Source organism: Tenebrio molitor, chromosome X (genome assembly GCF_963966145.1).
Source record: "Tenebrio molitor chromosome X, icTenMoli1.1, whole genome shotgun sequence".
Classification (NCBI taxonomy): Eukaryota; Metazoa; Arthropoda; class Insecta; order Coleoptera; family Tenebrionidae; genus Tenebrio; species Tenebrio molitor.
In genome coordinates, this window is record NC_091055.1 from 1,721,298 (window position 1) to 1,746,143 (window position 24,846).

The 24,846-nt window shown below is 33.8% G+C and overlaps 1 protein-coding gene across 5 annotated transcripts; it reads right to left on the reverse strand.

The window, feature by feature from the left end:
- Nucleotides 1-61: 61 nt before the first annotated feature.
- Nucleotides 62-23,793, reverse strand: LOC138139941 (KICSTOR complex protein SZT2-like). 5 transcript variants are annotated; one of them, XM_069060550.1, is made up of 38 exons: nucleotides 23,560-23,793; nucleotides 22,950-23,030; nucleotides 15,579-15,760; nucleotides 15,190-15,432; nucleotides 14,817-15,047; nucleotides 14,614-14,770; nucleotides 14,342-14,562; nucleotides 13,499-13,617; nucleotides 13,324-13,447; nucleotides 12,876-13,270; nucleotides 12,660-12,822; nucleotides 11,673-12,010; nucleotides 11,078-11,609; nucleotides 10,828-11,027; nucleotides 10,447-10,763; nucleotides 9,878-10,262; nucleotides 9,579-9,828; nucleotides 8,356-8,794; nucleotides 8,087-8,297; nucleotides 7,966-8,032; nucleotides 6,627-7,083; nucleotides 6,344-6,482; nucleotides 6,051-6,292; nucleotides 5,740-6,001; nucleotides 5,528-5,693; nucleotides 5,209-5,478; nucleotides 5,033-5,155; nucleotides 4,751-4,982; nucleotides 3,794-4,695; nucleotides 3,575-3,739; nucleotides 2,781-3,006; nucleotides 2,409-2,730; nucleotides 2,145-2,319; nucleotides 1,874-2,093; nucleotides 1,527-1,821; nucleotides 1,103-1,470; nucleotides 728-1,053; nucleotides 62-676 (listed from the first exon to the last, which is right to left on the reverse strand). In XM_069060550.1, the coding sequence occupies exons 2-38, from the start codon at nucleotides 23,005-23,007 to the stop codon at nucleotides 548-550; spliced, it is 9,651 nt and encodes a 3,216-aa protein (XP_068916651.1). In that variant the 5' UTR covers nucleotides 23,008-23,030; nucleotides 23,560-23,793; the 3' UTR covers nucleotides 62-547. The 5 variants fall into 5 exon arrangements, with proteins under 5 accessions (XP_068916651.1, XP_068916652.1, XP_068916648.1 ...); XM_069060551.1 differs by having other exon boundaries at nucleotides 6,642-7,083; nucleotides 12,660-12,825; nucleotides 23,560-23,790; XM_069060547.1 differs by having other exon boundaries at nucleotides 12,660-12,825; nucleotides 23,560-23,790.
- Nucleotides 23,794-24,846: the final 1,053 nt, after the last annotated feature.

Here is a 24,846-nt window from a genome sequence, read left to right on the forward strand (position 1 = left end):
TTTATTGATTACCTACCGTCGAGTAAGAGAGTCAACAGCGCAGAAGATACAACACAGCGAATGAAATTTTTTAAAATAAACTTTATTTACATAGTAATTTTTTACAAATATGGCACATAGGTATGAATACAATTTTTATATAAAATTGACAGTATACGTGAATTCGAAATTAAAAGACGATCGATTATGGCAAAAATTATTACTAAGCGATTAAGATATTTTGTTAAAAATTTAGGCACTGTATAAACGAACTTGTACAATTATTATCACAGTATACTGAGCGTTATATGGCTTTTTACAATATTACATAACAGTAAAAAATTAAAACAACAAAAACATTAACAAAAGAGATAAAATAAAACGTGAATAAGGATCTGCAAACGTAAAGTTAAGCATAAAATAATTCAACCAACATGTTACAAAAATAAACGTAATTTCATAAAATATCACAAATTGTGAAACCATGGAAATTGTATAACGTACTACTCTTAAAATACCCGTCGTCCAAGTGCGGTAAGTCTGACAGAATTTTTGCAATTTCAAAGCATTAAATCATTCCGTACCACAAATAAAAACAAATACAATTGACAAAACCATCTAGTAATGTTTTTCTGTAGGCCAGGCAGAGCTCAGCATCCTCTTGTTTGTGTGGCTCTCGATATACGGCATACAAATCCTGCAATAAAAATATTAAACCCTTCTAAACCAACCCTCTAGACCCACTCACTCCTCTAGACGTATGTAAATCAACGGAAAGTAACATAAACGCCCCGAAATAGCGAGGATCTAAAATCACATAATGTTGAATATTGCCATCAAATGATACAAATGTTCTATTTTGATCACTATATTTAACCAATAACAATTTGGCTAATCCTTGATACCAGCTCAACGGCTGATTTAAGAGAGGTCCCAAATTAGGGTGAACATCGCATAAATGTTCCAGTTTGGCTAGGCCTTTCAGTTCCATGAATTCGTCGTAAGTTAACGGGTTGGAGTCTTGGGGAGACACTAATTTGTTCCAAAGCAAGTGAGTTCTGCAGTGAACCATACCTACGACTCTGAAAATGTTTTTTCCGTTTTTACACGTGCAATTCTTTACCTTTAGCGACCATTTCTTTTATATGTTTTTGGGTTGTGTGGGCTTTGTCCAATATCATTTGTTGCATCAACTGTTCGTGTGATGAATAATAACCTAAATAATTGACCGACTCTTGCGAAATTTCGACGTGAGGAGTACTACTTAAGTAGCGATTAGAAGGTTCGTCGGATTTTTCACTGCGACTTTCCGATGCAAACATCAAGTGCTCGTCAGAACTAGACATGTCGAAATTTTCGTCCATCGGTTTGGATGTGCTGTTTTCTAAATCGCTCGATAGTTTTTCCAATGCCAGCAAACTTTTTGCCGTCGAGGAAACAGTCCGAAACTTGCCCAGTTTAGGTTCAACTTCAGATTTGGGATATATTTCTCTGGAATTGCCAGTTGTACAACGCATGCTCAATAACTGCACAAAAGACTTAAGTACCTTTTCGATGTCAAAATTAAGTAGTATTTAAGATGGAGTATATTATCCGTGGGACTATATGGCAAACACAAATTATAAACAACTAAAGTTATTTCAAAATCATCAGTATGTTCCCGGTCCTGAGAGTCTTTGTAAGACACTTGTGGATTCGAAGTCACTTGTACTAGAATATACTCGACTTCTCCGTCACCTTTGTCCATATCTAGTACTTTGAAATCGTACTGATCCACATTAGTCAGCAAATAATCATAGAGTTGTTTCCCTTCGGTCACCAAATTTTTTATAGTTATAGTATCTTAAAAACACAAATTTTTATAACAATCAATACAGTTTTATTGGCATCGTACCGGCATGTATCAAATTGCGTGCGAAATTTGGAGCTTTATTGTAGTATTTCATGAAGTCGTCAAAAAACTGCGTTACGTTGTATCTGTCACACACTTTGTTCACACCTGCATTGTTTGATATGTAATTATAAATACATCTTAGATGGTAATCGTAGGTAAATGAGTGCAAATGCATCAAAATTTTGACTCGATCACACTCGTCCAGGAAACACAACGTGAACTAAAACAAAACACGTCGTAGGAACGTCATGCGTGAAAATTATACAAATACCCTGTTGATTGACGCTCTAGACGTTATCGTTTGCAACCTGTTGCATTCAATAGCGTGTAGTTTGGTGGTAAAAAATGGTTCGTTAAATTCGACAGTGAAAATTAAAATGCCACCCATTATGGTTTTTTGAATATAAAAAACATAGTTGTACGATGAATTATCTCTCGCCCAAATTCTGAAAGTACACGAAATTACAAAACTGTAACATGACGTGTTTTTGAAATGACATATTCAAAAACACTTGCACACATTTTTTGTGATTACCCCAATTTTTTATCAGAATTATCTAACTGCAACGGCATGAATCCCAACGTCTGCAAGTATCGTCGATATTCACAGAAGAAACCGTAACACAGTTCCGTATGCCACGAATCTTTCTCCAATGCGTTTCTTTGGGTTCTGTGGGTGGGTGAACATAACGTATGATCTCTAGTTGCGGCCGATTTTAACCGCCACTCTGGCAAGAATAACAGTGGAGTGTGGCAATAATGTATGATTCTTGAATTCTGCATCAACAAAAATATTTGCGGAACTGTCGTGGTACTCGTCCTCGATTGATACATTGAATGTAACTTCTTCATCTCATCTGCAATTGTAAATATTACGATTATGTCTGATTTATTTTTGAGCACATACCTCTGGATTTTTTTTCGGCAATTTTCATCTCCTGCATCTCCACTGTAAAGTCACCGACTGGATCGTTTGTCTTATATTTCAAAGTGTAAAAAGAATCGCGAAAAGCGTCCAGAATGTTGGTTAAATTGGGAGTAGTGGCAAGATTTTTACGATTCTCATCTCGCGGAAATTCAACCATAGAAGGAGTCGATCCAGTTACACAAGTGTAAGGATTGTTTGAAGTTGACTAAAATAATGGAATTAGTAAATTCATAGTTTGAGAAAAATGAACATCACAGGAAAATACACTGACCGGCACAAAAAACGACTCACTTTGAATTTTATTAACACAATTAACATTTTTTTGATATCATGTTGTATTGATAAGTGTTATTTAAGTTATTCTTTGCCAAAGAATATCCGACAAACAAAACATTAAACACTGCAAATAAAATTTTAATGAAAAAAAAAAATTAAAGGAATTTTTTAGAACAAAATGTTTATGTTATGAGAAATTGCCAAAATTTGAACAGCATTTCGAATTAGTATCTCGTATTGTCAAATTAAATCTTTTAAAAATTAAATCTTTTAAAACGTAAATCAACCGACAAAAACACAACATGGAAGTAGCGCAAATTTTCTAAGAATTTATTTAAACAAAACAATTCGGTTGCCATGGTGACCATAGCACTCCCGATCATTGAAAATATCCCAATTTAACTTTAATAAAGAAAAATAAGCATAAATGTCAAGATCATTTATTAAAGAAATCATAATGAGTTGTTTTTTGTGCCGGTCAGTGTACAAATACTCACAAAATTTTTTTGGATGAGTGCCTGATTATGAAACAGACCCAGTTTTTGTGACGTTACCGAATTCAAAAAACAAGAACGCATACTCAACCACTGCCCCAATTTTGTGCAGTTTGAAATTAACTTGTCTATATTATCTCTGGCCCAATTGTAAGTGTAAATAAGAATCTAAAGAGAAATGAGAATGAAAAGTGCAATTATGCCACGAGAGCAGTTACTCACAGAATCGCTTTGTACCAAAATCCACAGTATCTTTTGTCTAGGAATAAATTTATTGCTGGTAGCCACCGGTACAAATTTTTGAGTATGTTTGAGAGCGTGAGGACTCATAAAATCCGGAAAATCTAAAGTGCCTCTAAAAGCCGTCGATGCTTTCCAATTGTCAAAATTTCGTGAAATTATAACACACTTCTCGACGAACCTTTTGGGATTGTGGGGGAGAAAAACTTCACTGTTTTGTTCACATAACGGGCCGGAAGGTATCGAGCGAAACGCCTTCGGAGTGTCTTGGACAAAATTGAGCAATTCTTTTACAGCAGTCCCCGGCAAGTGGCAATTAGTTAAAGTGATTTTTTGTTTCTTGACAGATGGTGCCATTATTGTTGAACCAAATTCTAACCATCCCGGGAGATAATCTGAATAATGTTTGCACAAAACTCCGTCATCGCCGATTTCGAACGCATTTAATTTTGTTAACGGTTTGGCACTAGACATTTTAGACAAATACATCTCCTTGTCCCGTTCATAATCGTCGAAAGTGATGGACCTCGTAGTTTTGGAAGTCGGAGGATTGATCCGTCGGACACGCTTTCTGTGCGCAAACACGGTCTCTAATTTTCGTCTTCCGATGATTTTGATGTTATTTTTGTTTCCAACTTCGAGGACACAATTAAACTCCACCTCTTTGCTCAGATTTAAATTACTTGCAGTGAAGTCGATGGGATCTAATTGTGGTACTAAATTTTTATTATCTACACACAGCGGCGCTGTCAATATCAGGTACTCCATTACGAGGTCCCAGGTTGCTTGACTCACGGCCTCTCGTAATTTAATCGCCAAATTATCGATATTCACACGGCCTTGTTTCCACAATCTAAATTCTAAATATATTTGTGGGAGTTCCTCTACAATTACAAAATACATTTCCGATAATGAACAGCATAAAACATTCAAGATTACCATCGTCGCTGATTATTTTTGAAGAAACCATATTGTGGAAAGTCTTGGTAGCAAAAACTGTCTCAAATAATTTTACTGTATCATTAGTTGGTTTAAATTCAGAATTGCAGATAACACCTAACGCTATACACGCTATTCCTCTGTTACCAGACGACGGATTTTGACTTTGGTTATATATAAAAATGTTATCGTCAATATTGCGATTTACCCCTTGTTCAGACTCTGAGTAGTCCTTTAAAAACGATGATTACAAAATATCAACGGGACGTTTACTTTACTTACTTTGAAATGATAATGAGATCGACTGTCTGTATATTTTGGAATGTTTAAGAACTGTAATAGGTTTTGCTTCAGATAATGGATAAAAGAGTCCATCCAAAATAGAACGAAATCTTGCGTAGTCAACTAAAAAACAGTTTTATTCAACCAACTAAGCAGGTAAGTGTAACATTTTTTACTCTGATTATAACTTCTGGCAACCTGAATGGTTTTTGTATAAATTGCACGTCTTCAGGCGTCAGTGGACACATTGAATTTCGTGCTAACATAACAGATAAAAACTCCAAAACGGCATCATCCAATCTATTTTGCAAAACTTGAACTAATTCACACTGGACGTCGTTACCGGCTTCGGTAATACCGTGCACTTTTAAAATCAACGTGTCCTCGTTGGGACCATCTTTACTTTCTTTTTCCCCGAAAGACCTAACTCTGGGCCTTATGTCATCCTAAAAACGCTTGGCTACTCTCAATTATTCGGCGACGTCGACTAATTACCGATAAAACAGATGAAAGGCTCTGCTCAAATTGAGACAAATGACTTCTAGGCTGACCTAGCGGTAATGACGCTATCGAAGGACTCCTCGAGACGATTGCGCTCTCATATTCAAGTGGACGCAGGGCACTGCTCTTATTACAACACGTTTGTACATTTTCGTGAAGCCTAAACACGTCGATCAGAAAATGATGACACAAGTATCAGTTCTCACCTTAGATAAAAAACATTTGATCGATTATCCCTGTAAACGAACATGTTGGTGCGATTTGACACGGAAAATTTTTCCAAAATATTTTTCAAAGCTAAAATTCCTCTCGACAGTCCAGATTTTCCAGGTCCCGTTTTTAACCGCGGGTGCAAAACAAAATGAGTTTGCCAAACAACCGGGCATTTAAAATAACCTGATTTGAAATTCAACGAAGCTTCCGACAAGGGAACCGTTGTTGTTATTATTTCGGATTCGTCGCTGGCCTCTACAAAACCACTTTTTTAAATATGAAATGTCTAATATGACGAAACTACCATCCATGCTTCTCAGTCGAAGATACGATGAGTTTCTCGAAATTGGTGACGAGCAGACGTTACTGTGCCAATCTTTTGGATTATCGTCGGGTTCGAGCAATGCGTCACAAATTCTGGTCTCATATAACGATTGCAAAAGCAGTGACTGGTTCACTCTCTTGCATAACTCTCTTATTTCTTCGCTGATGAGTTTTTGCACTTCTAGATAGCTGTTAACGTGAGGAGTGGCTAATTCCAAAAACCTGTAAGATTAAGATCTAGTGACGACAAAATTTACGTTAACAATTGTAAACCTGCAATGGAAATAAGTGGTCACGGTTTCTGGTTCTACTTTAGTTATGAGCCAAAAATTGGGCAAATTTTCTCTTTTCATGTTTAAATGTTGGAGCCATTCATAGTCGTCGTCGTCATTACTCACATCTTCATCGTACCCTTGAAAAATTTCACACGTCAGTATGGGAACAATTTTTCGAAAAACATATCCCATAAAATCTTAGAAAGTGACATTGTATTTGATTTACGAGTGCCAGATTAATATTTAGACTTTTTATGGGATATTTTATTCTACTGATATACCTGTGCCATCTGTACCTAAAACACTTCCACTAACGCTAGACATATCGCTGGGTATGTCGCAACCCAGATCGTCAAAATCTTTTGCACAAATCACATTTACGATGTCCAAGACGTGTTCGCTATAATTCAGTTGGTTTTTGTTCATTTCTCGATTGTAATCGAAACCGTCTCCCTTCTCTTTGATGTGTTCAAAAGAGGCATCTTTGGCCAGATAATAAAGTTCTTCCTCTTGAATCAACCTGTAGTTAGGTATCTTCATTTTCGCAAATTCTTCAATAAATTTTCCGTGACTCTGATTAGATCCAAAAACAAAATTTAAGTGAATTACGTCCATAATGCACGACGGTCGAACTTTACTCTCCGCTACATGTTTCATAACATAGTCCAATGTATTTGATTTGACAGAATCTATGTCTAATAATGCGGTAGCAATTTCATCTTTCAGAAGCCATTTAATCTAAAACGGGGGAAAATTAACAATCACAGTAATATACAAGGTGTTATGGAAGTCCCACTAGAAACTTTAATCACCAGTACAGCTCGGAGTACACTCAGCATCAGTTTTTTTTACAATTTTTTAACCCCCCTATTTGACACCCTGCACTTTCCATTTTGTTTTAACTTTCCATTTCAAAATAATCGCAATGAAAAATACGAAAGTTTTTGCTTGATAAAGTTTTTATCCAAAAAACTTATCGCCTGTTTACCGGAATCATTAGTGTTTTACATCAGTTTCACGGGCACGTTCATTTTCACTTTCGATAAATTTCGCTTTTGTTAAATTGTTGCGACACAGTGGTTAAATAACAATTTTGGGGAAAAGTGGCCAGCTCCGTCACCCGATTTAAATCCATGTAATTTTTTCTCGTGGGAATTAGTGTACGCTACCCCGGTTAACACTATTGAAGAACTAACCGCTCGTGTTACGCAAGTGACTGAAAATATTCGGGCAAATCCTATGACGCTAGTTCACAGACAAGAGTTTTTGGCACGAAGGGCACAAGCCTGTATTGACAACGCAGGGAGGCATTTTGAAAATTTATTATAGCTGCAATAATAATAATCAGTGAGGTAAATTTATGTGTTACTAACCTAGCCCAACTACTAAGAACACGTGCTTTTTTAATGTTAGTTTTTACCAAAGAAAATCTACCCGTTTTTATGTTTATTTGAATGACTTTTTTAGTCCTTTATTATGAATGAACGTGTAAATCGTAATATGACAGACGTGTACGATTTTTGGGGTAAATAAAAATGTTGATTCTTTTGACAAGTTTTCTTTGTGGTTAAAGTTTCTACATGGACTTCCATAACACCCTGTATTGACATGAGATAATACTTCATCACGCAGAACTATAATAGAATTTCTTTGATTTTCAGGCAATGTCATCGAGGGTTCAGGAACGCTACAAAACGAGTTGTCAAAACTTGTACGCCGGAAAATTGAATTCCGATCTTACTCTCCTGCAACGCTAGTTTCGGAAATTGTACTCGAGATGCTTGGTTGGAACCCATCTGACGAAAATGACGTAGTTCTTAGTCCCTGTACGGAATATTCCGTTATAACGTTTTGTACTTCTGCTGGCAGGGTAAGGCAAAAAATATCCAACGATACTTGCATCTTCTTCCTATCGATGTAGTGCTTGGCCTCTATGTTTTCCGTTAGTTCGCCTTGTAACAATATTCCATTATGGTAAAGAGACAATCAATTTTTGGTAGATGTTCTCACCTAAACAAGTGGGTAGTACTCTCAAAGGAGTGTTGGAAACTTGTCCATTATCTCTGACTGTACACACTAAGTGTAAAAATAACGGACAAATGTCACCCGTGATTATATCACTGAAACCGCTTTCCATTCGTTGTAAAATATTTAAACCGTCAGAATATACACTGAACTCCCTTTCTGACGGTGGATTTGATATGTCATCGTCGCTAATATTGTTAATGGTGTGTAGTTTAATATTTTCTGATTTTGTGGAATTAAAATAACGGCAGAAATAATATTCCGCATTTGTTGGTATTGGAATGAAGGCCACATTAACCATTTTAAAAAATTTCTCTTTAATTAAGCCGTGCAGCGACTTTAACTCGTTACATGGTGTTGCTTGACGTAATTCTTGAACTTGAATATAGTCCTCTTTTAAGCGCTTCGTGTGACCACAGATTGTCTGAAAGCAACGAGTGCAATAAGTAATTTTTGGAGTACTATGTATTTAAATTTAATGAGAGTTTGTGGCAAGAAAAAATTAAGTTCTCTCGGCTCATCAAAAGTAGCAGCGTCTACACAAAGTAAATACAGAAAAACTGATGATTATCTAAAACGATTACATGTACAATAGATCCCCAATCATCAACGATTATAAGAGCCAATTTCCGCCGATGAGGGCTCCACAAAACCGGCGCTTCACGCTTAAATAATAATCAATGTGCAATATAACAAAGAACAATAACAACACTAAGCACAAAAACAAAGAACAATAAGGAAAAGATTCACGAATTTAACTTCCAAACAGCAAAAAACAAAGTTTTTTTAACTTCAAATTCAAAATGTCATTTTAACAAGAAAGTTTTCGGTGATAAAAACTTGAGATGAGTAATATCCCCAAAAAGCGCCCGTACACTAGCGCTCTGCGGGGATCACTCAAACTACACTTTTGAATAGCCCGCTTATTATAATACAGCAGGTCGTGCTAAAAACAATAATCAATACGCAATATAACAACAATAAGCACACTAAACACAAAAATAACGAACAATGAGGAAAAAATTCACGAATTTAATTTCAAAGCGGCAAAAAACATGGAGTTTTTTGACTTCAAATCCAAAATGTCATTTGAATAAAAAAGTTCTCGGTGACAAAAACTTAAGAAAAACCACACTTTTGAACATGTAGGTTATAATACAGCAGGTCAAACTGTCTTACGACTGATGTATGACAATATAGATACTTACCAAAACATAGTCAGTGATGTCAATTTCAGTTATGCTTTCTTCGCACTGATCTACAGCGGACTGCACGTCAAGAGAGTGAACATAAATATCACGATGAAGCGCTATGAATAATGAAATTGTGAAACATTTCGAATGTACCAAAACGAGAGTTTTGCAGTGATGTCTTAAATTGCTTTTATCCTTTTCATCAGGTACTTCGTATTCGTCCATTTTGTTTTCAGGGCTACCACTAGTTTCGTCACTTTTTAACCTAGAAATATTTTTTACTAACAAGTTCATTACACAACAAACAAACTAACTTTAGGTATTCGTCTTGGATGAAATCTGTGCTCTTATAACGGTGATCTTCGTAGATGTCTTTTGTAATTTTCGATTCTTCCGGACTGTGTATGTAGGCACTGACCAGTAAGGCTAAGGGACAATCATAAACGTAAATCGGTAAAGTCAACGAATTCGTTACATTAATTGGAACATCACTATAATTGCTGCCTCTCGACGAACTTCTTTCGAAGCTTTCTCTGCTTTCGCTTAAACTTGGAATGTTTGTGGAATCGTTTTGTACCAAAGCTTTCAGATCATTCAAACTCGATGGAATAAAAGTGAGAATTACATGAGTTACGGATATTCCTTTTATAAAACACCGCCATTGAGACGCAGGTAGTTCGTCTGAGACATTATTATTTCCTAAAAAAATATAGGGACAAGTATAACTACCTATGGCATTAATTTATAAAAAAAAAATTATGTAATCACGTCGGAGTGTGCTGCACTTTGGTCTACAATTAAAAAAATAAAACAAAAAATGATTTGTAAGGTTTAGCACACTGCGATCGAAAATAGTCGATTCCAGTTACGAGTTCGACGTTACCTTTGTATTCCGCAATCGGGCAATGATAAGGGTATAAATTCTTATGTCTTGCGACTATTTGTCTGGTAAACCTGTCGGATTCTTCTCTCGTTAAAATGATTTCTTGATCATGTAAAAGAGTTAGATGTTCTTGAATGTTATCCAGAAGCAATTTGTTTGATTTGTCTGATTCGTAACCATTTAAACTCTTGTCCTTTCGTTCTATAAACATCGAAAACAGGAGTTCAGTTTGATGGCACAACGGTAGTATATTAATGGGGTCAAATTTAAATGGAATGTGTTCTATTCGTGGACTTGTAATTGGATACCAGTGAGACCTAAAATTTCCAATCAAAATTCAATATAAGTACTTGGTATTTTCTTTTCAATAATCAAACTTACTCGGTTTGGGGCACATCCGGCGAATTTATGAGGTTGCTGTTGCTATTTTTTCGAACTATATTCTTAATATTGGTAGAATTTTGGCGATTCAAATTTAAACTGGTATCTACAGTAAAAAATGTCTTCTTTTCTTGACACATTAAACTCAAGTGTTCCATTGTCAACAAAGAATTAATGCATTGCAAATCGATTTGACTTATCTGAAAATGCTCACTATTAACGGTATTTTGTATTAAAACTTTTTACGTACCACGTCTGCTAATTCATAATAATGTTTATTGTTCATGTAACTTATTCTCGAATTATTGCTCGTTTGGACTCGGCCATGCTGTGGTTCAATCCAAACTTCTGTCACCATTTGGAGTTCTGTTTCGAATTCAGTCTCTAACTCATTCTCCTCTTCTGAACCGCTGTACAAATCATCACTCCACCACGCTCTATGTGGAGGGAAAAGTACATACTGGACCATACAACTTGCATGAGGTTCCATCCATAATTCCAAAACCATGGTAATAATACCAGACGACGAATGGGCAAAACTGAAACCTTCCTTGATCCTCATTCTCGTTAAAGTGGTCAAAATTCTCGATATTGCGTTGTCCAAGAGTCGAGGATTGGAACTGTGGGATGCACTCCAGATCCATCTCTTGTGATACAAATAGCGAGACAATGTTGTAAATAGAGAAGCGGTTAAAGGAGAAGGAACATTCATCGTGTTGTGTGGTGGTTGAGTGCCATCAGGAAATATTACAGTACTAAAATCACTGGGTAAACGCTCGTATCTACGTTAAATAAAAAAAAATCTTTTTAAAATCCGTTTGTTTAAACTTGTAAAGTGTCTTTACCTAATCAATATTTTCTCTAATGGTTTTTGTAATAACACACAACACACATTTTCTTTGGATTTTGCAGGACTCGGCATGTACGACAGTGCGGCTAATTCTTTTTTTAAATATTCACAAGTTTCATGCCTAACATACCCAGGAGTGTCAGTTACAAAGCCGATGTTCAGTACCGCACAAGGTAATTTGGAACTGATCCTAACAATACAAAACCAAGCAGGGGGTTTATTTTGTTCTTTGTATAAATGTCTTAAATATGTATGGTTATCAATCAGAACAAATGAAGCCCATTCTGCTAATTTTCCGTATAAAGCTGTAGCCGCTTGTCTGCATTGAACCACCTTCCAAGAACAAACATTAAGTAACAGAAAAAAATCAATCTGATGGAACATAATTTACAATTACACTACATATCTCGTATTGCAGGACAAATTTACAAAAATCTGAAGAATTACGAGTAATAATTTATTAATCTTAACGACTCTTTTAGACCGGGAAGTCCACGTAATAAATTTACCCACCTATAATAGGACTCGTCAAAATAAACATTTTTTTTATTTATCACTTTTTCCGCAAATTCTTCCAAACATAGATATAATTTGAACCCTAAAATTCATACCCGCTCATGCATTTACACATCCATTGATGTCGAAACACGAAAAAATAATGTTTCAATTAAAATACTCGAATGAAAAACAGTAAAAACTGTTAGTATTGAACAGCGATGATTATTTTTTCAAAAAACTGTAAAGTTTTTACCGCACAAAAACATTTTCACTCACTCTTTCGTTTCGATTGATGATTCTTCCATGAGCGGAGTGTCAAATTAGGGGTTAGAAAAATGTAAAGAAAATATTCGATTAAAAAAAGATCAATATGTAAAAAATGTTTATTTTAAAGAGTTCTGTATAGTTGTCCTGAAATACAAGATCACATACAAAAATTGAGATATTGTTTAAACTAGGTAACTGTAGTTAAAAAAAAAATTACTTGATATCGTTGTGAAGAGTTCGGTAAATGTAAATGTTTCGGTAACGGATTGTCATGTTTTAATATAAGCGACACTTTGTGCGTATGAAACCATTTCCTCCAGTTGTTAGCTTCCATCTGGCAAATACCTTGCCAAGCATTTACAAATTTAGGGCACGTGGTGCTACTGTAAAATGACAACATTTAGCTGAACCGCATTTCGTAATGAATTTATACCTCGGCGATAAAGGCAAGTCACTGGTGTCTGAACATGGTGCGTTTAAATTAAAAACTGGAATACCACTACGAACACTTTCAGGTAAAGTGTACCAAACATTGGAATTCTGAAAAAGACTCAATTGCTGAGCAAAATTTAAATCGCCCGATGACAACTGTGATAAACGCATCCAAAATCTTTCAATTATGGCCTGTCTGTACAACGATTTAGAATTATTTTTTATCATACAAGTTATATCGTGGAGAAACTCGTAAGGTGCTGAAATGAACACTTCTAAGTGGGTGTTGTTTTTAATCACAGGCCACTGTGATGATACTTTATAAATTATATAAATTAAAGATTTCCATTGTAAACTTAACTGTACTTCTATAACACCATTAATGTAATTGATATTCTATAAAAACTGGACGTGAGTAAATATTTTGTTACGGACAACAAATATATTACATCAACAGCGAATCCTTCCCTCATACGTCTGGACAACAACAGTAAAATGGAAGCACTAGTATTTTCATCAGTCTGTCGTTTAGAAAGTAAAATTGGCGTTTTGTGACTGTAGAAACTATCGTTTCTACAAAACCCGCATTAATAATTTCATTTGATCACCTACAATGCAACTTACGGAGACCTCCATTTGGTTACATCGTGGGCTTTCCGATAATCACATTTAACAGTGCTGTGAAAAGACCACAGTAAAAATAATTCATGATAAATATTCATCAGCATGGACGGCTCGGCTTTCTAAAAAAAACAATTAAACTGCAAATGACATTTACCAAATCCAGATCAAGCGAGTTCATAAAATGGAGTCCTAATTGGATAATAAAACTTTTTTTTTAAATTTGGAAATGTAATTATGTATACAGGGTGTTTTTGAAGGTTGTGCAGATATTTGAACCACGAGCTACTGGCTTCATGTAGAACTCGGAAAAAATATTTAAAAAATTATGTCAAAAAATAAAATGACATTTATTTTTTGGGTTACAATTTTTTTAAATTGCTTTTAGTCTTCTACGTTGTCAAACAACCTCGTAGGTAAAGTTTCGGCACATTTTAAAAATATACCCTGTATATCATATTTTATAAAACGTACACCAATGCAGTTTCCTTGTTTTAAAGCAAATTTCCTATAGGTTACTTCGCATTGGCGTACATTTTATAAAACATGATATACAGGGTGTATTTTTAACATGTGCCGAAATTTTACCTACGAGGTTGTAGGACAACGTAGAAAACTAAAACCAATTTAAAAAAATTGTAGCTCATTTTATTTTTTGACACAGAATGTTTTAAATATTTTTTCCGAGTTCTACATGAAGCCAGTAGCTCGTGGTTCAAATATCTGCACAACCTTCAAAAACACCCTGTATGTAAATAAAACTCGCATAAAAATCGAAATATTTTATGTGAAGCGTACACAACGGAAAATATTAGCAGAATTGCCGATCCAAATTCCGATACTTACAATGTCTGGAGAACTTTCCAGACAAACACCCATTGAAGAATGCGAAAAGAAGTTAAGCAAGTCAGTATAAGAAATATAACCAGCGCTAGAATGAGGGTGAAAAGTGGAACCAACTTTAATAAAAGAAACGGCTATGCTGTCGTAATGTAACTGAAAGAGGAGAGTTTCCATTATATTAGAATCGGGCATGGCCACAACTCCGTCAGTTATGACTAGAATATCTACAATCGTAAATGTCAATTAACGCCAAACGACAAACTGCACAAACATACGACTTATGCTATTTTCTGGAAGAAGTGATACTGCCAACATTGAATATCTCAACATGTTCACAAAATTAGCATCGGGAGATACCATCGGTACTTTAGAATTAACTTTTTCGTTTTCTGGGAGATCAAATAAACTTCCAACGATACCTTCGTATTGCATCTAAAACTTGACAATTACTACTAACCACTTCTCGACTACCAACTACCTTTTGAAATTCGTTTTGATCGTGGACCATGGCAGTAACGTCAGCGATTTTGCCTTCAAGTAAATGGAATTGATTTTCTACAAACGAAAGTATTTCCTGCAGGTTACTCGAAGATATTTGGACACCTTTGACTAGAACTTGTTGCGCTGGACTCATAAAAAATGGTGTATTCACCATGACAGTTAAAAACAGGCTCGGTTGGAAAACTAAACGGTTGCCTGGTATGGTAAACTGCAAAAACAGTTCATTCCAGAGAGCGTACTAGAAAGCGGGATAAATAAACAAAGAAATTAACAGCAAAATTAATGTCATTTATTTAGTTTATTTCTTTTGGGACTTTACTTATTCCGCTGTAAAAAAAATGTATAAAAACCTGTTGCGTTAATCCATCTACACTAGCCTTAAAAGAGTTGAGTATTTCATCGAACAGTATTTCGCCCTTTTGTATGTCCACTATGGACTGCGAGGGACTCATATCTAAACAGTATACAAATTTATAGGCATGGGCAAGAAAGATCACTTCGGTGCGACAATTTATTAGATAACGATTGCATTTTGATATATGTTGTTCTCTAGCTATTGCGGACACAACTTCGATAACGTTCGACGAAACATTCTGAAAGTACAATATTATTATTCATCTCATTATCAAAAAAAACCTCGTGTCAAATTTGGAATGAAACTAATTAAAACAAGTTGACACATATTTATCCATTTTAAACAGCAATTTATATTCTATCCGTATTTTTAAATGTCATTTACCCAGCTTTGAAGGACAGGAACTGTGATAACTGTATTCAAATGATCTAACAGCCATTGTAATCTTGAAGCCCTCGAAACCGGAACATTTTTTGGCAACAACAAGTACACAACTTTTGCTTCCAACACGGTCGATTCCGTTTCTTCGGTATAAAGAAAATCACCAGGGTACAGTTCTTCATGATCTAGTAATAAGGTAATTGTCATGTAACAATATTTCACAATCAAGAAACTAAGGTTAGTGACGCAATTATAAATTCTAGAAATAAATTGCGTGAACTAGAAATAAACTAGAACGAACATAATTTAGTTTAGGATATTTTTCTGGTGTTAAATTTATTGAAATGAGACCCTCGATAACGTAAAACGCGACAGCAACTTTTATTTATACAGGCTGTTCCAAAACCGCAGCTAAAACTTTACAGTACATGATAAAATATGCTACACTGAGTAATAAATCATTTTAAAAAATTCGTTTTTGTATGTCTCCAAAAGATAAAGAGTTGCAAAAGCTGGAAGAAAGAGATCATACAGGGTGATTCTGAAATAAGTTTGGAAAAAAAAACGATAATTGGTGCTGATGAGAAGAAGTCATAGACAAAAAAAAATTTCCTATAAAAGTGTTTTCGTTTTCGAGATACAATTGATACTCCACATTTTTTTCCAAACTTATTTCAGAATCACCCTGTATATCTAAGTACCCTATGTGTGTATGTGTATTCACACTATTTCAATGTTCCATTAAAAAAACTGTTTTTCTTCTTTTACAAGGCTTTCAAAACGCTCGTTTTATTTAATTTTTTTAAATTTACATTTGGCAACATCGATCGACAATTTGCAATGTCAAAAGTTAATCAAGTTATAACACAAAAATTTAAACCTCTGTAAAGTATTACAGACGCATAAAAAAACCGTTTGATTACGATTTCGCGTTGATATCGATACGGAAAATTGCTGCGTAATGTTTTTTGGCGATAGTTTTGGAACACCCGTATTTAATTGACACTTTTATATTATGGAATTAAAATTTTTCCAATGACGCTACCATCGCAAACAATCAATCGAAAAATGAACCCTTTAATATTGTTACGAGTACAGACATGTACAGGGTGATTCAAGTAAAATTCTCAAGAAAGTCAGGAATGATTGTGTATCGCTGTAGAATATTCTGTAAAAATTTCAAATTTTTTAATGAAACAGGTAAATATTTCGTTTTAATTCAATAACCACTACATTAATTTATATAATTTTGCACTGAGAATCCTTTCAAACAGTTAGGAAAAATTTGGTGTCATTGAAATCATGAAAACGTCATCGGTTTTTGAAATAAATGAAATTTGATATTAAAGTACAAAATTTAGCTATGATTTATTATTCAATTGGCCGGTCACTTCCACAAAAGAGATTGACGTGGGATATTTATGGTACCCTTTAGGGACTAAAGAATTACTAGAAAAGTTCTCAACAGATGTTTACCAACAATGAGGTATTTATTTATGACACTGTAGTTGTAAATCTTGGTCATTTTTCGCTATTAATGTAAAAATTGGAATAATTCAAAAACTAATCATTTTATTTTGATGCGAATTTCATAAATGTGTTCTTTGAATTAATTTTGAATTATAAGCGTGCACGAAAAAAAATTTTTTTTGCTCAAAATCAAAATCTGAATGAAGTGATACGGGAAATCTGATTGCACACATTTGAAGTCTCATATATCAAGAGAATGTAACCCTAACGTTTCGTAATTTTTACTAACTTTTTAATAGGGTAAATCGTGGGGGCGGTAAAACTTGACTCACCCTGTATAGTAAGTAAAAAAATTGGCGAAGGAAATCTAATGAATAGGAATATTTTAATCAAATTCAACAAAAAATGTAACCGCAAACTGAATTGTTTTTTTTTCTGAAGTTGCTCTGAACTCTGGACAACAAAAAAATCTGTCAACAAAATAATAAGAGTATAAGAAAATAATACTGAATAAATATTCAAATTAAATAAACACGAAATTAAACATTTGCGCTTTGGACGATGCATCTTCACGATACGCGACTGACTTTCTTCTTTTATATTTTTATTTTTCCAAAGCTTTTAGCATGCCTTACGTTACATTTAAAAAATATTTTTATAACTGGACTACTTTCAATAAAACCGTTAAAAAGTCTATAACTTCGATTAATTCTGAACTAGAAGCAGTTTTCTAACGCACCGCATGCTATCTTATGATTAAATTAGAGCTGTAGATGTTGCTGTTTTGGTTCGATGCTTTTTCTTTCTCGAAATTGTTCTGTTATCTTTTATTAAAATTTTGTTGCGCAGGAACACATGCAAAGTGAGGAAATGTTATTAATTAAATTATACGTATATGAAGATCAGATATAAATGAATCCAGGGCGGTGTTGTATATTTTGAAAATTTGTTCTCTTCAAATTTATTACGGACAAATTCACGCCCATCAAATCCTGTTGGCACAATTACAAATTTTGACTTGATTAGCTAAATAATTCGCTTTTTTATTTAAACGCAAACCAGACACGTGATTTATGGCCCAAACGGTATAATTTGCCAACAAAAGGATCATTCACTACTAGCCGACCGTTTTGAGCCTCTTATTTACAGCTTTGCCATAAAATTCCCAATTGTCAGCTAAACTTACAACAGCACAAGTAGCAGGTCATAAAAAAAATGATTTTCAAAGTTAAAATGTAAAATTGCGTTGAATTCAAAATATAATTGGTATTTTTTTCCGCTGATTTCCTAAATAATTATAGGAAGTGAATCTGGGTAGGTTAGTATAAAAATCAGAATTTGATTTTTTGGTAAAATTTACTTATTTTTTTGGCTTTGTTTGTAAGTGAAAAACTATCAAAAAATTATAAAATGTACCTTACCAATGCCCAGGTAAGTGTGAAAAATGTCGACAATTTTATTTAATTAGAAATCGCGATTTCTCGCGTGCGCGTATACGACGCCCGACCCTGTACTTGTGATACATTGCTGTTTTCAAAAAGTATGTGTTCGCATTTGAAAATAAATATTTTGACAGTTTAGCCTTCAAGCCTTTGAAGCTATATGTGAATTTATTAGGCCATTTTGTAGCCTATTCACAACCATTTATAATTTGGTGTTAGATAAAATCTTCCGATAAAATGATGAAGTTTTGTTATACTTTCCCCAAAGATCTGCGATTATGGCTTAATTGGTATTTCCATTTTACTTTTATTTATTGGTCTTCACAGTAGAAAATCATAAAAACGTCTTCTACTACAGACTAGCCTTGTCATCGGCCACAAACAAATTCAGATCCATATTTACTGATTTATTGGTTCTTTACAAAAGACCGTAATTAAGTCGTTTTAACTACTTTAAAAGGCAAAAATATAATCTCACTGTATCTTTGCAAAACATATACAGTTATACAAATGTGAAAATAGAATATAACAACCGTAAACAAGCGTAAGAATGCTAAGAATTTAACATTCTAGCAACTATTGTGTTGATTTATACATTACTATTTAGAGATGTTATGTAAACAAGAATGAAAATTCAAGATATTTTTATTATTAAATTATGACTGACACGCAACTTTTCAGAAATCGAATTCACAAGTTGTGTAGACCAGTCCCAAAGAAAGAACAGTACTTGATTTTGTAGTTTTTTTAAGGTGCATTCGTGAATGACAGCGTGTACCCTATTTTTTTACAGCTGTTTTATTGCCGATTTCAGCTACCGTTGGGGGCACCACTGTTGAGAGAAATCAGCTGATCGCAAATCATACTCGCGCTCGATCCGGCATTTCTGCATTGTTTTCTAAAAAAAGTTGTTACGTGATTTTATGGTTTTTGTGATGACTTTTTTTAAGGTTACACAAAATTTTAGTTTAGTTAGAGACAACAGCAGAATCAGATGTGTTGTGGAACGCGATGAAGTGTTGTGTGCGAAGTTGTTAATTTTGTGTGGTGTTACTAAAGTGATTGAAACAAGGTAGGACATTTTTGGATTGGGTCTACAAACAAGTGACTTGAGTAGCGCTCCACATTATTATTCCGGAAAGTGGAAATATTTCAATATGTATAAACGTCGCTAGGATGAAATCTCTGCTAACCGCGAAATACTATCCCCGGACCAAATCCGTTAATCCTGGAATAGACGAAATTAACACAATTTGATTTCAAGAAGCAGGATTGGGTCGGTCGGACCGCGATTCTGGTTAAGAATTTAAACGAACGGTGAGAAAGAGATACAAAACAACACGGTTTATATATTATATTATACGGTATATTATTTAATGAGTTCGTGTGTAAATTGTTTTTTTTTTTTTTGGCACACACGAACGAGTTGAATACAAAGTTTTTTTTGTTTGACGAGCCCCTTAAAGGCTCCCAATCGCTTAAAATCTTTAAAATTAGCTTGACTTTTAGTTTTGACAAGTTGTGACATTTATCAAAATCCGTTCACACAGGAGAAAATTCTCAAATTCTGACAGTATCGAACAAAACATTTCATTTTGCTTTTAATAAATTAAATTGATTAAAGGTATCATGATTTTATTATTTTTTACACATTAAATTTACAGTGGGAATCACACTTCCTTTTAAACGTGGTTTGTTGCTCTCTAAATTTTATGCTTAAATAAATAATTTCAAAATATAACCTTTCATATAATTCACACCAAATGTCTCACTCATAAATTAAATCTCGAATATTGTATCGATGTATTGTAGTGAGAAACACAATTCTTTTCAAAAATATTTAATTATCCAAAATTTTCATTACATAATTGTATTGTATTTGATGCTGACGCTACTTTACGTCGCCTTTGGTAATATTCTATTGGCGAAAATATTTTTACAGATTACAAATATGTTTTTTGAAAATATTGTGCACAGATTTTGATATTCTTTCTTTGAGCGAAATCTACAAGTTTCAACAACTGCCTATATACAACGTGTCACAGAAATAAGTACATTAATTTTAAATTTTAACCAGTGACGGATCTCGTCAAGAACAACAAAATTGTTATGTATCATATTTTAGAACTATAATTTTCATTTCGGTATTTTACTTCCCCATAAATTAACGAGCTGTCTATTTTCTAGTTATTTGACGCAATGACAGTGACCGTGAAATAATAGTTTTTGTAAAATCGGCGTAAAACATTGTGTTTTTACAAAAAAGTTTTTCCACTGCACGGCCGAAGTAGACACGATGATTACATTTTCAGTTAGTTTTATCCGACTACAAAAGACAGATGTTTACATGTTGATTCTGTGATTTGAGCTAAAATTTTGTGAAAGTGGCGCGTTTATTTTCGAATAGTGAATACATAGATGTTGTGTTGGCGTATGGTGAAGCGTGCGGGAGTGCTCCTCGAGTCCGTAGATTTTCCGTGCGACTTCATGAAGGACTTGGTATATTCGATCCCAATTGATACAATTGAAGTTTTAAGAGAAAAGGTAGGAAATGCTGCCACAATAATTCGCAATAACAGAGGTATGCTGGAAAGAGTGGAAGAATCATTTCGTCGGCGCCTTCATTATTGTATTTACAATAACTGCGGTCACTTCGTGTAATGATTAGTGATTACTTTGATTACTTCATGAGAATTAGTACACTAATTTTAGGAGACATTTTGTCATTATTTTCGGTATGGGTGATTCATTAAGGTCAGTTAAAAATATTTATTATAAAAATTGTTTTCATTTAATATCTACCATATGATTGTCTTTTTTCTCTTCTCCTCCCTTATCATTACCTTTAGGTCACAGTAACGTGCGCAGCAGTTAGCCGCTGTGCATACGTTAGCAAAAAACAAGTGAAAATTTTCTTGCATTTGCTTTTTCTTCTTCGGTATCAGCATCGGCGAAGCAAATAAAAATAATCCCCAAAGGCGGGTAACAAAATTTGTGCCAAATCTTTCAATAATTTAAATTGGGTAATTTCAAGGTTTAGGAAGAAAATACATACATACAGGGTGTTTCTGAAATACGTGTGTTAATTTTAACCAGTGGAAGAACGCGCCAAATCATGGAACTTTTCTCTATAACATTTTTACGAAAAAGCAATACAAATTGATTTAAAATTTGGAATAAATCAAGCATCAAAGGGCGAAAATTTTCTGTTGTGATAGAAACAGAGCTTTGTTACAAAGTTCCATTGTTATAGAAAAAAATAAATAATCAAAATTTAGATTCTCATGGTTACAAAAAATAGGAACTCGTTTGGTAAAAATTGTGGGGCAAAAAATCTTGGAATAATTTTACGAATTTTACAAAATGTTATAGAGAAAAGTTTCATAAATTGGCGAGTTCTTTTACTGGTTAAAATTAACACAGGTATTTCAGAAACACTCTGTATATTTAAAATTTAAATATATTGTTTCTGTTAACGAGTTCTGCATATTACCAGTTAAAATTAATGTACTTATTTCTCAGACACGTATTTTAGACAATAACGTTATTATTGTTTTATTAATCTTATTAAAAAATTAGTAAAAATTACGAAACTTTAGGGTTACATTCCCTTGATATAACGATTCAAATGCGTGCAATCAATTTTCCTGTATCACTTCATTCAGTCATAAAATTAAGAAAATCGATTTTGCAAAAAAAAAATTTCGTACACGCTCATGATCATAATTCACGATTAATTCAAAGAACACATTTATGAAATTCGCATCAAATGTATATGAACATGATACCTATTTGTTACAGTTAATTTAAATAGAATACGATTTAACAGTCATCAGGGTAAACATTGCTCTATAGTCGGGTACAAAATTCATATACATATTTACTTTTCACGTGTAAAGTAAATCTCATTAAAATATTGAATAATAATTGTATAACTAATTATCACCTCCGTTCTCCTGTATTATGTATTCAGTCTAAATAAAATAGAGAATTAAATGTCATCTCAGTTCTTCTCTAAGAACTCACAGGAAAAAAGTGATCTATTCAATTATGTATTATCAATTGCTATACACTTCGTACTAGTACAATACCTGTAAATTTCACACGTGGATATACACTATTTATTTCGAGTGAAATTGTTTTGCTATTTTGTAGTTATAGTAGAGCGTCAGTCAACGACGCAATTTACTTTTTTCATGGTACAAGATGCAAGTGTCGTGTTTGATCAGTTCTGATAAAAACATTACATTTTAATTAAAAAAAATATATAGGTAGGTATATTAGAACAGATAACAAAGAAAATAGGCCAGTCACAACAAACAGCTGGGAAACGGCAAAACGTGCGCTGTCAAGGGTTCCATGTTTATGTACTGTGGAATATTAGCACGATAAGAACAGTCGTTCAAAAATAAAACAAACAGGAGTCATTCTTTTTTTGATAAATGTTGTAAAAACGACTTACCCTTGACTGACAAATCAACTTCTTCATCAGAGTCCAGGCTTTGGGAATCAAGTTCCATAATTTTTCTTAAAAATTACATCACTACAACAAGAAAACACTCAAAAGACAACTAATTGAAGGACAAACAAACACACGTGTTTCACACACAGCACTTCAGATAAACAATTACCAGAGAGATTATAATATTAATGAACTAACCTATCGCGACTAACCGACGGTAGACTAGATACAAGCGAGCAGACGTCGTTGCATAAACCACATTTATTTTATTTATAATTAACAATATACTCACTTCACGACTCAAACAACAATAAGCAAATATTTATATGAAAACAGTAACTTACAGAGATTACATCACAATACAATCAACATAACCTCCAATTATTGTTTGTTTCGGTTCAGGACCGATTCGGGTGATTGTACCCACCTGATATAAAACTATATTACAGAAATATAGCAGTTATAAATAGAAAGATTCTTAAATCTCACCACCTCTGAACTATTACACTTTAAAATACGTCGCCTAATCTATTTTAAAGCGCACTCATCCGTTGCTATTTTTTTACAACAACATAACCCTAATTTTCTTGATAAATTCCAAGCTACTTACTCAAAATTAAAACAATTCACACTTTATTCCATTAAAGTAAGGTTAAATTTCGCGAACATATTGCTCATGTGTTTATGAAGTGTATTCTACAGCATGTTCTGCGTCTACAACTAACAACTAAAACACTGTTAACATTAACAGCTGGTTTTGCGCATCCTGAAAAACAACTCCCACATAAATTAAGGACAAATTTTAACTGCGCAGGTATCCTGCGCTCCTGCTACTTTTGACAGTTGACATGGAAACAATTGTTTAATGTTTGACAGTTCTGTAGGACTTGATTAAAATTAAAATATTGACATTTTTTTACAAATTTTACTGTTATCACTTCACTGCAAAACTTAAGCAGTTATTAAGTTGAACATCTTTTTCATTCAAGGATCGTACAACCAAATTACCAACTTCTCAAAACTTTAATTTTGTTAAAATTAAATTCTGTTATCACTACACCAATTGTGTACAAGTTGTCGTCGAGTTAGTATTTTTTTTTTATATCCTTTGGGTCATAAATTGTCATTTTGTTGTCAGTGCACATTTTAGTGACTCAATAACAATACTATGGCAAGGTTAAATTTTTAGATCACATGGGTATTAAAGTGTTCGCGACAAGTTGAACTTAAAGTACAGTTGACTCAAGTTGCAAAAAACCACTTTGCCTTTGCAACAGCACTTTTATAGCATTAGTCACTTGAAATTACTTTAAAACTGTACTTATATAGAAAATATTCAATCCAAACTGGTCCTTTTGTGCCTTTATTTGGTTCAAAAATATTGAAAAAATGCTGTTGCAAATGACAAGTGGATTTATGTAACCTGAGTCTATCATATCAGAGAGATTGAGGGCGCCACTTTTTATCGAGAGGAATGTTTATAACGATAAAGAGATGTCACGTCACCTGAACAATAAATTTGAATCACAAATGTGGAGTGTTTGATTTCGAGCAGTATATAAACTCGATTTATTTTGGGCTCCAGGTTTTGACAATATGGTCAGTCTCCCAGTAGGTAGCTGATAATTGTAATAGAATTGTAACGACCTGTGTTCATAACATTTTCAAATCCATTATCAAAATTACTTACAATTTATTAATGATATGTACCTTTGTGAACCAGTACAATACATTAATCTATAAATAAATAAACATTCAAAGAATGCTTTACTATACAGTTAACTATAAGAAAAGTACCTACTTAGTTTTATTTTAATACGGTCAAACTTTTCCTTACAGCCAACTTCTTAAGTACATTGGATATATGAATAACGATAAAAAATTAAGAGACAGAATT

Coding starts and splice junctions, on each gene's coding strand:
- LOC138139941 (XM_069060547.1), bottom strand. CDS start 23,007: ATGGAACTTGATTCCCAAAGCCTGGACTCTGATGAAGAAGTTGATTTG. Junction 4,983..5,032: donor GATCTCATTATCATTTCAAA/GTAAGTAAAGTA, acceptor TCGTTTTTAAAG/GACTACTCAGAGTCTGAACA. Junction 2,094..2,144: donor CTAGAGCGTCAATCAACAGG/GTATTTGTATAA, acceptor GTTTTGTTTTAG/TTCACGTTGTGTTTCCTGGA.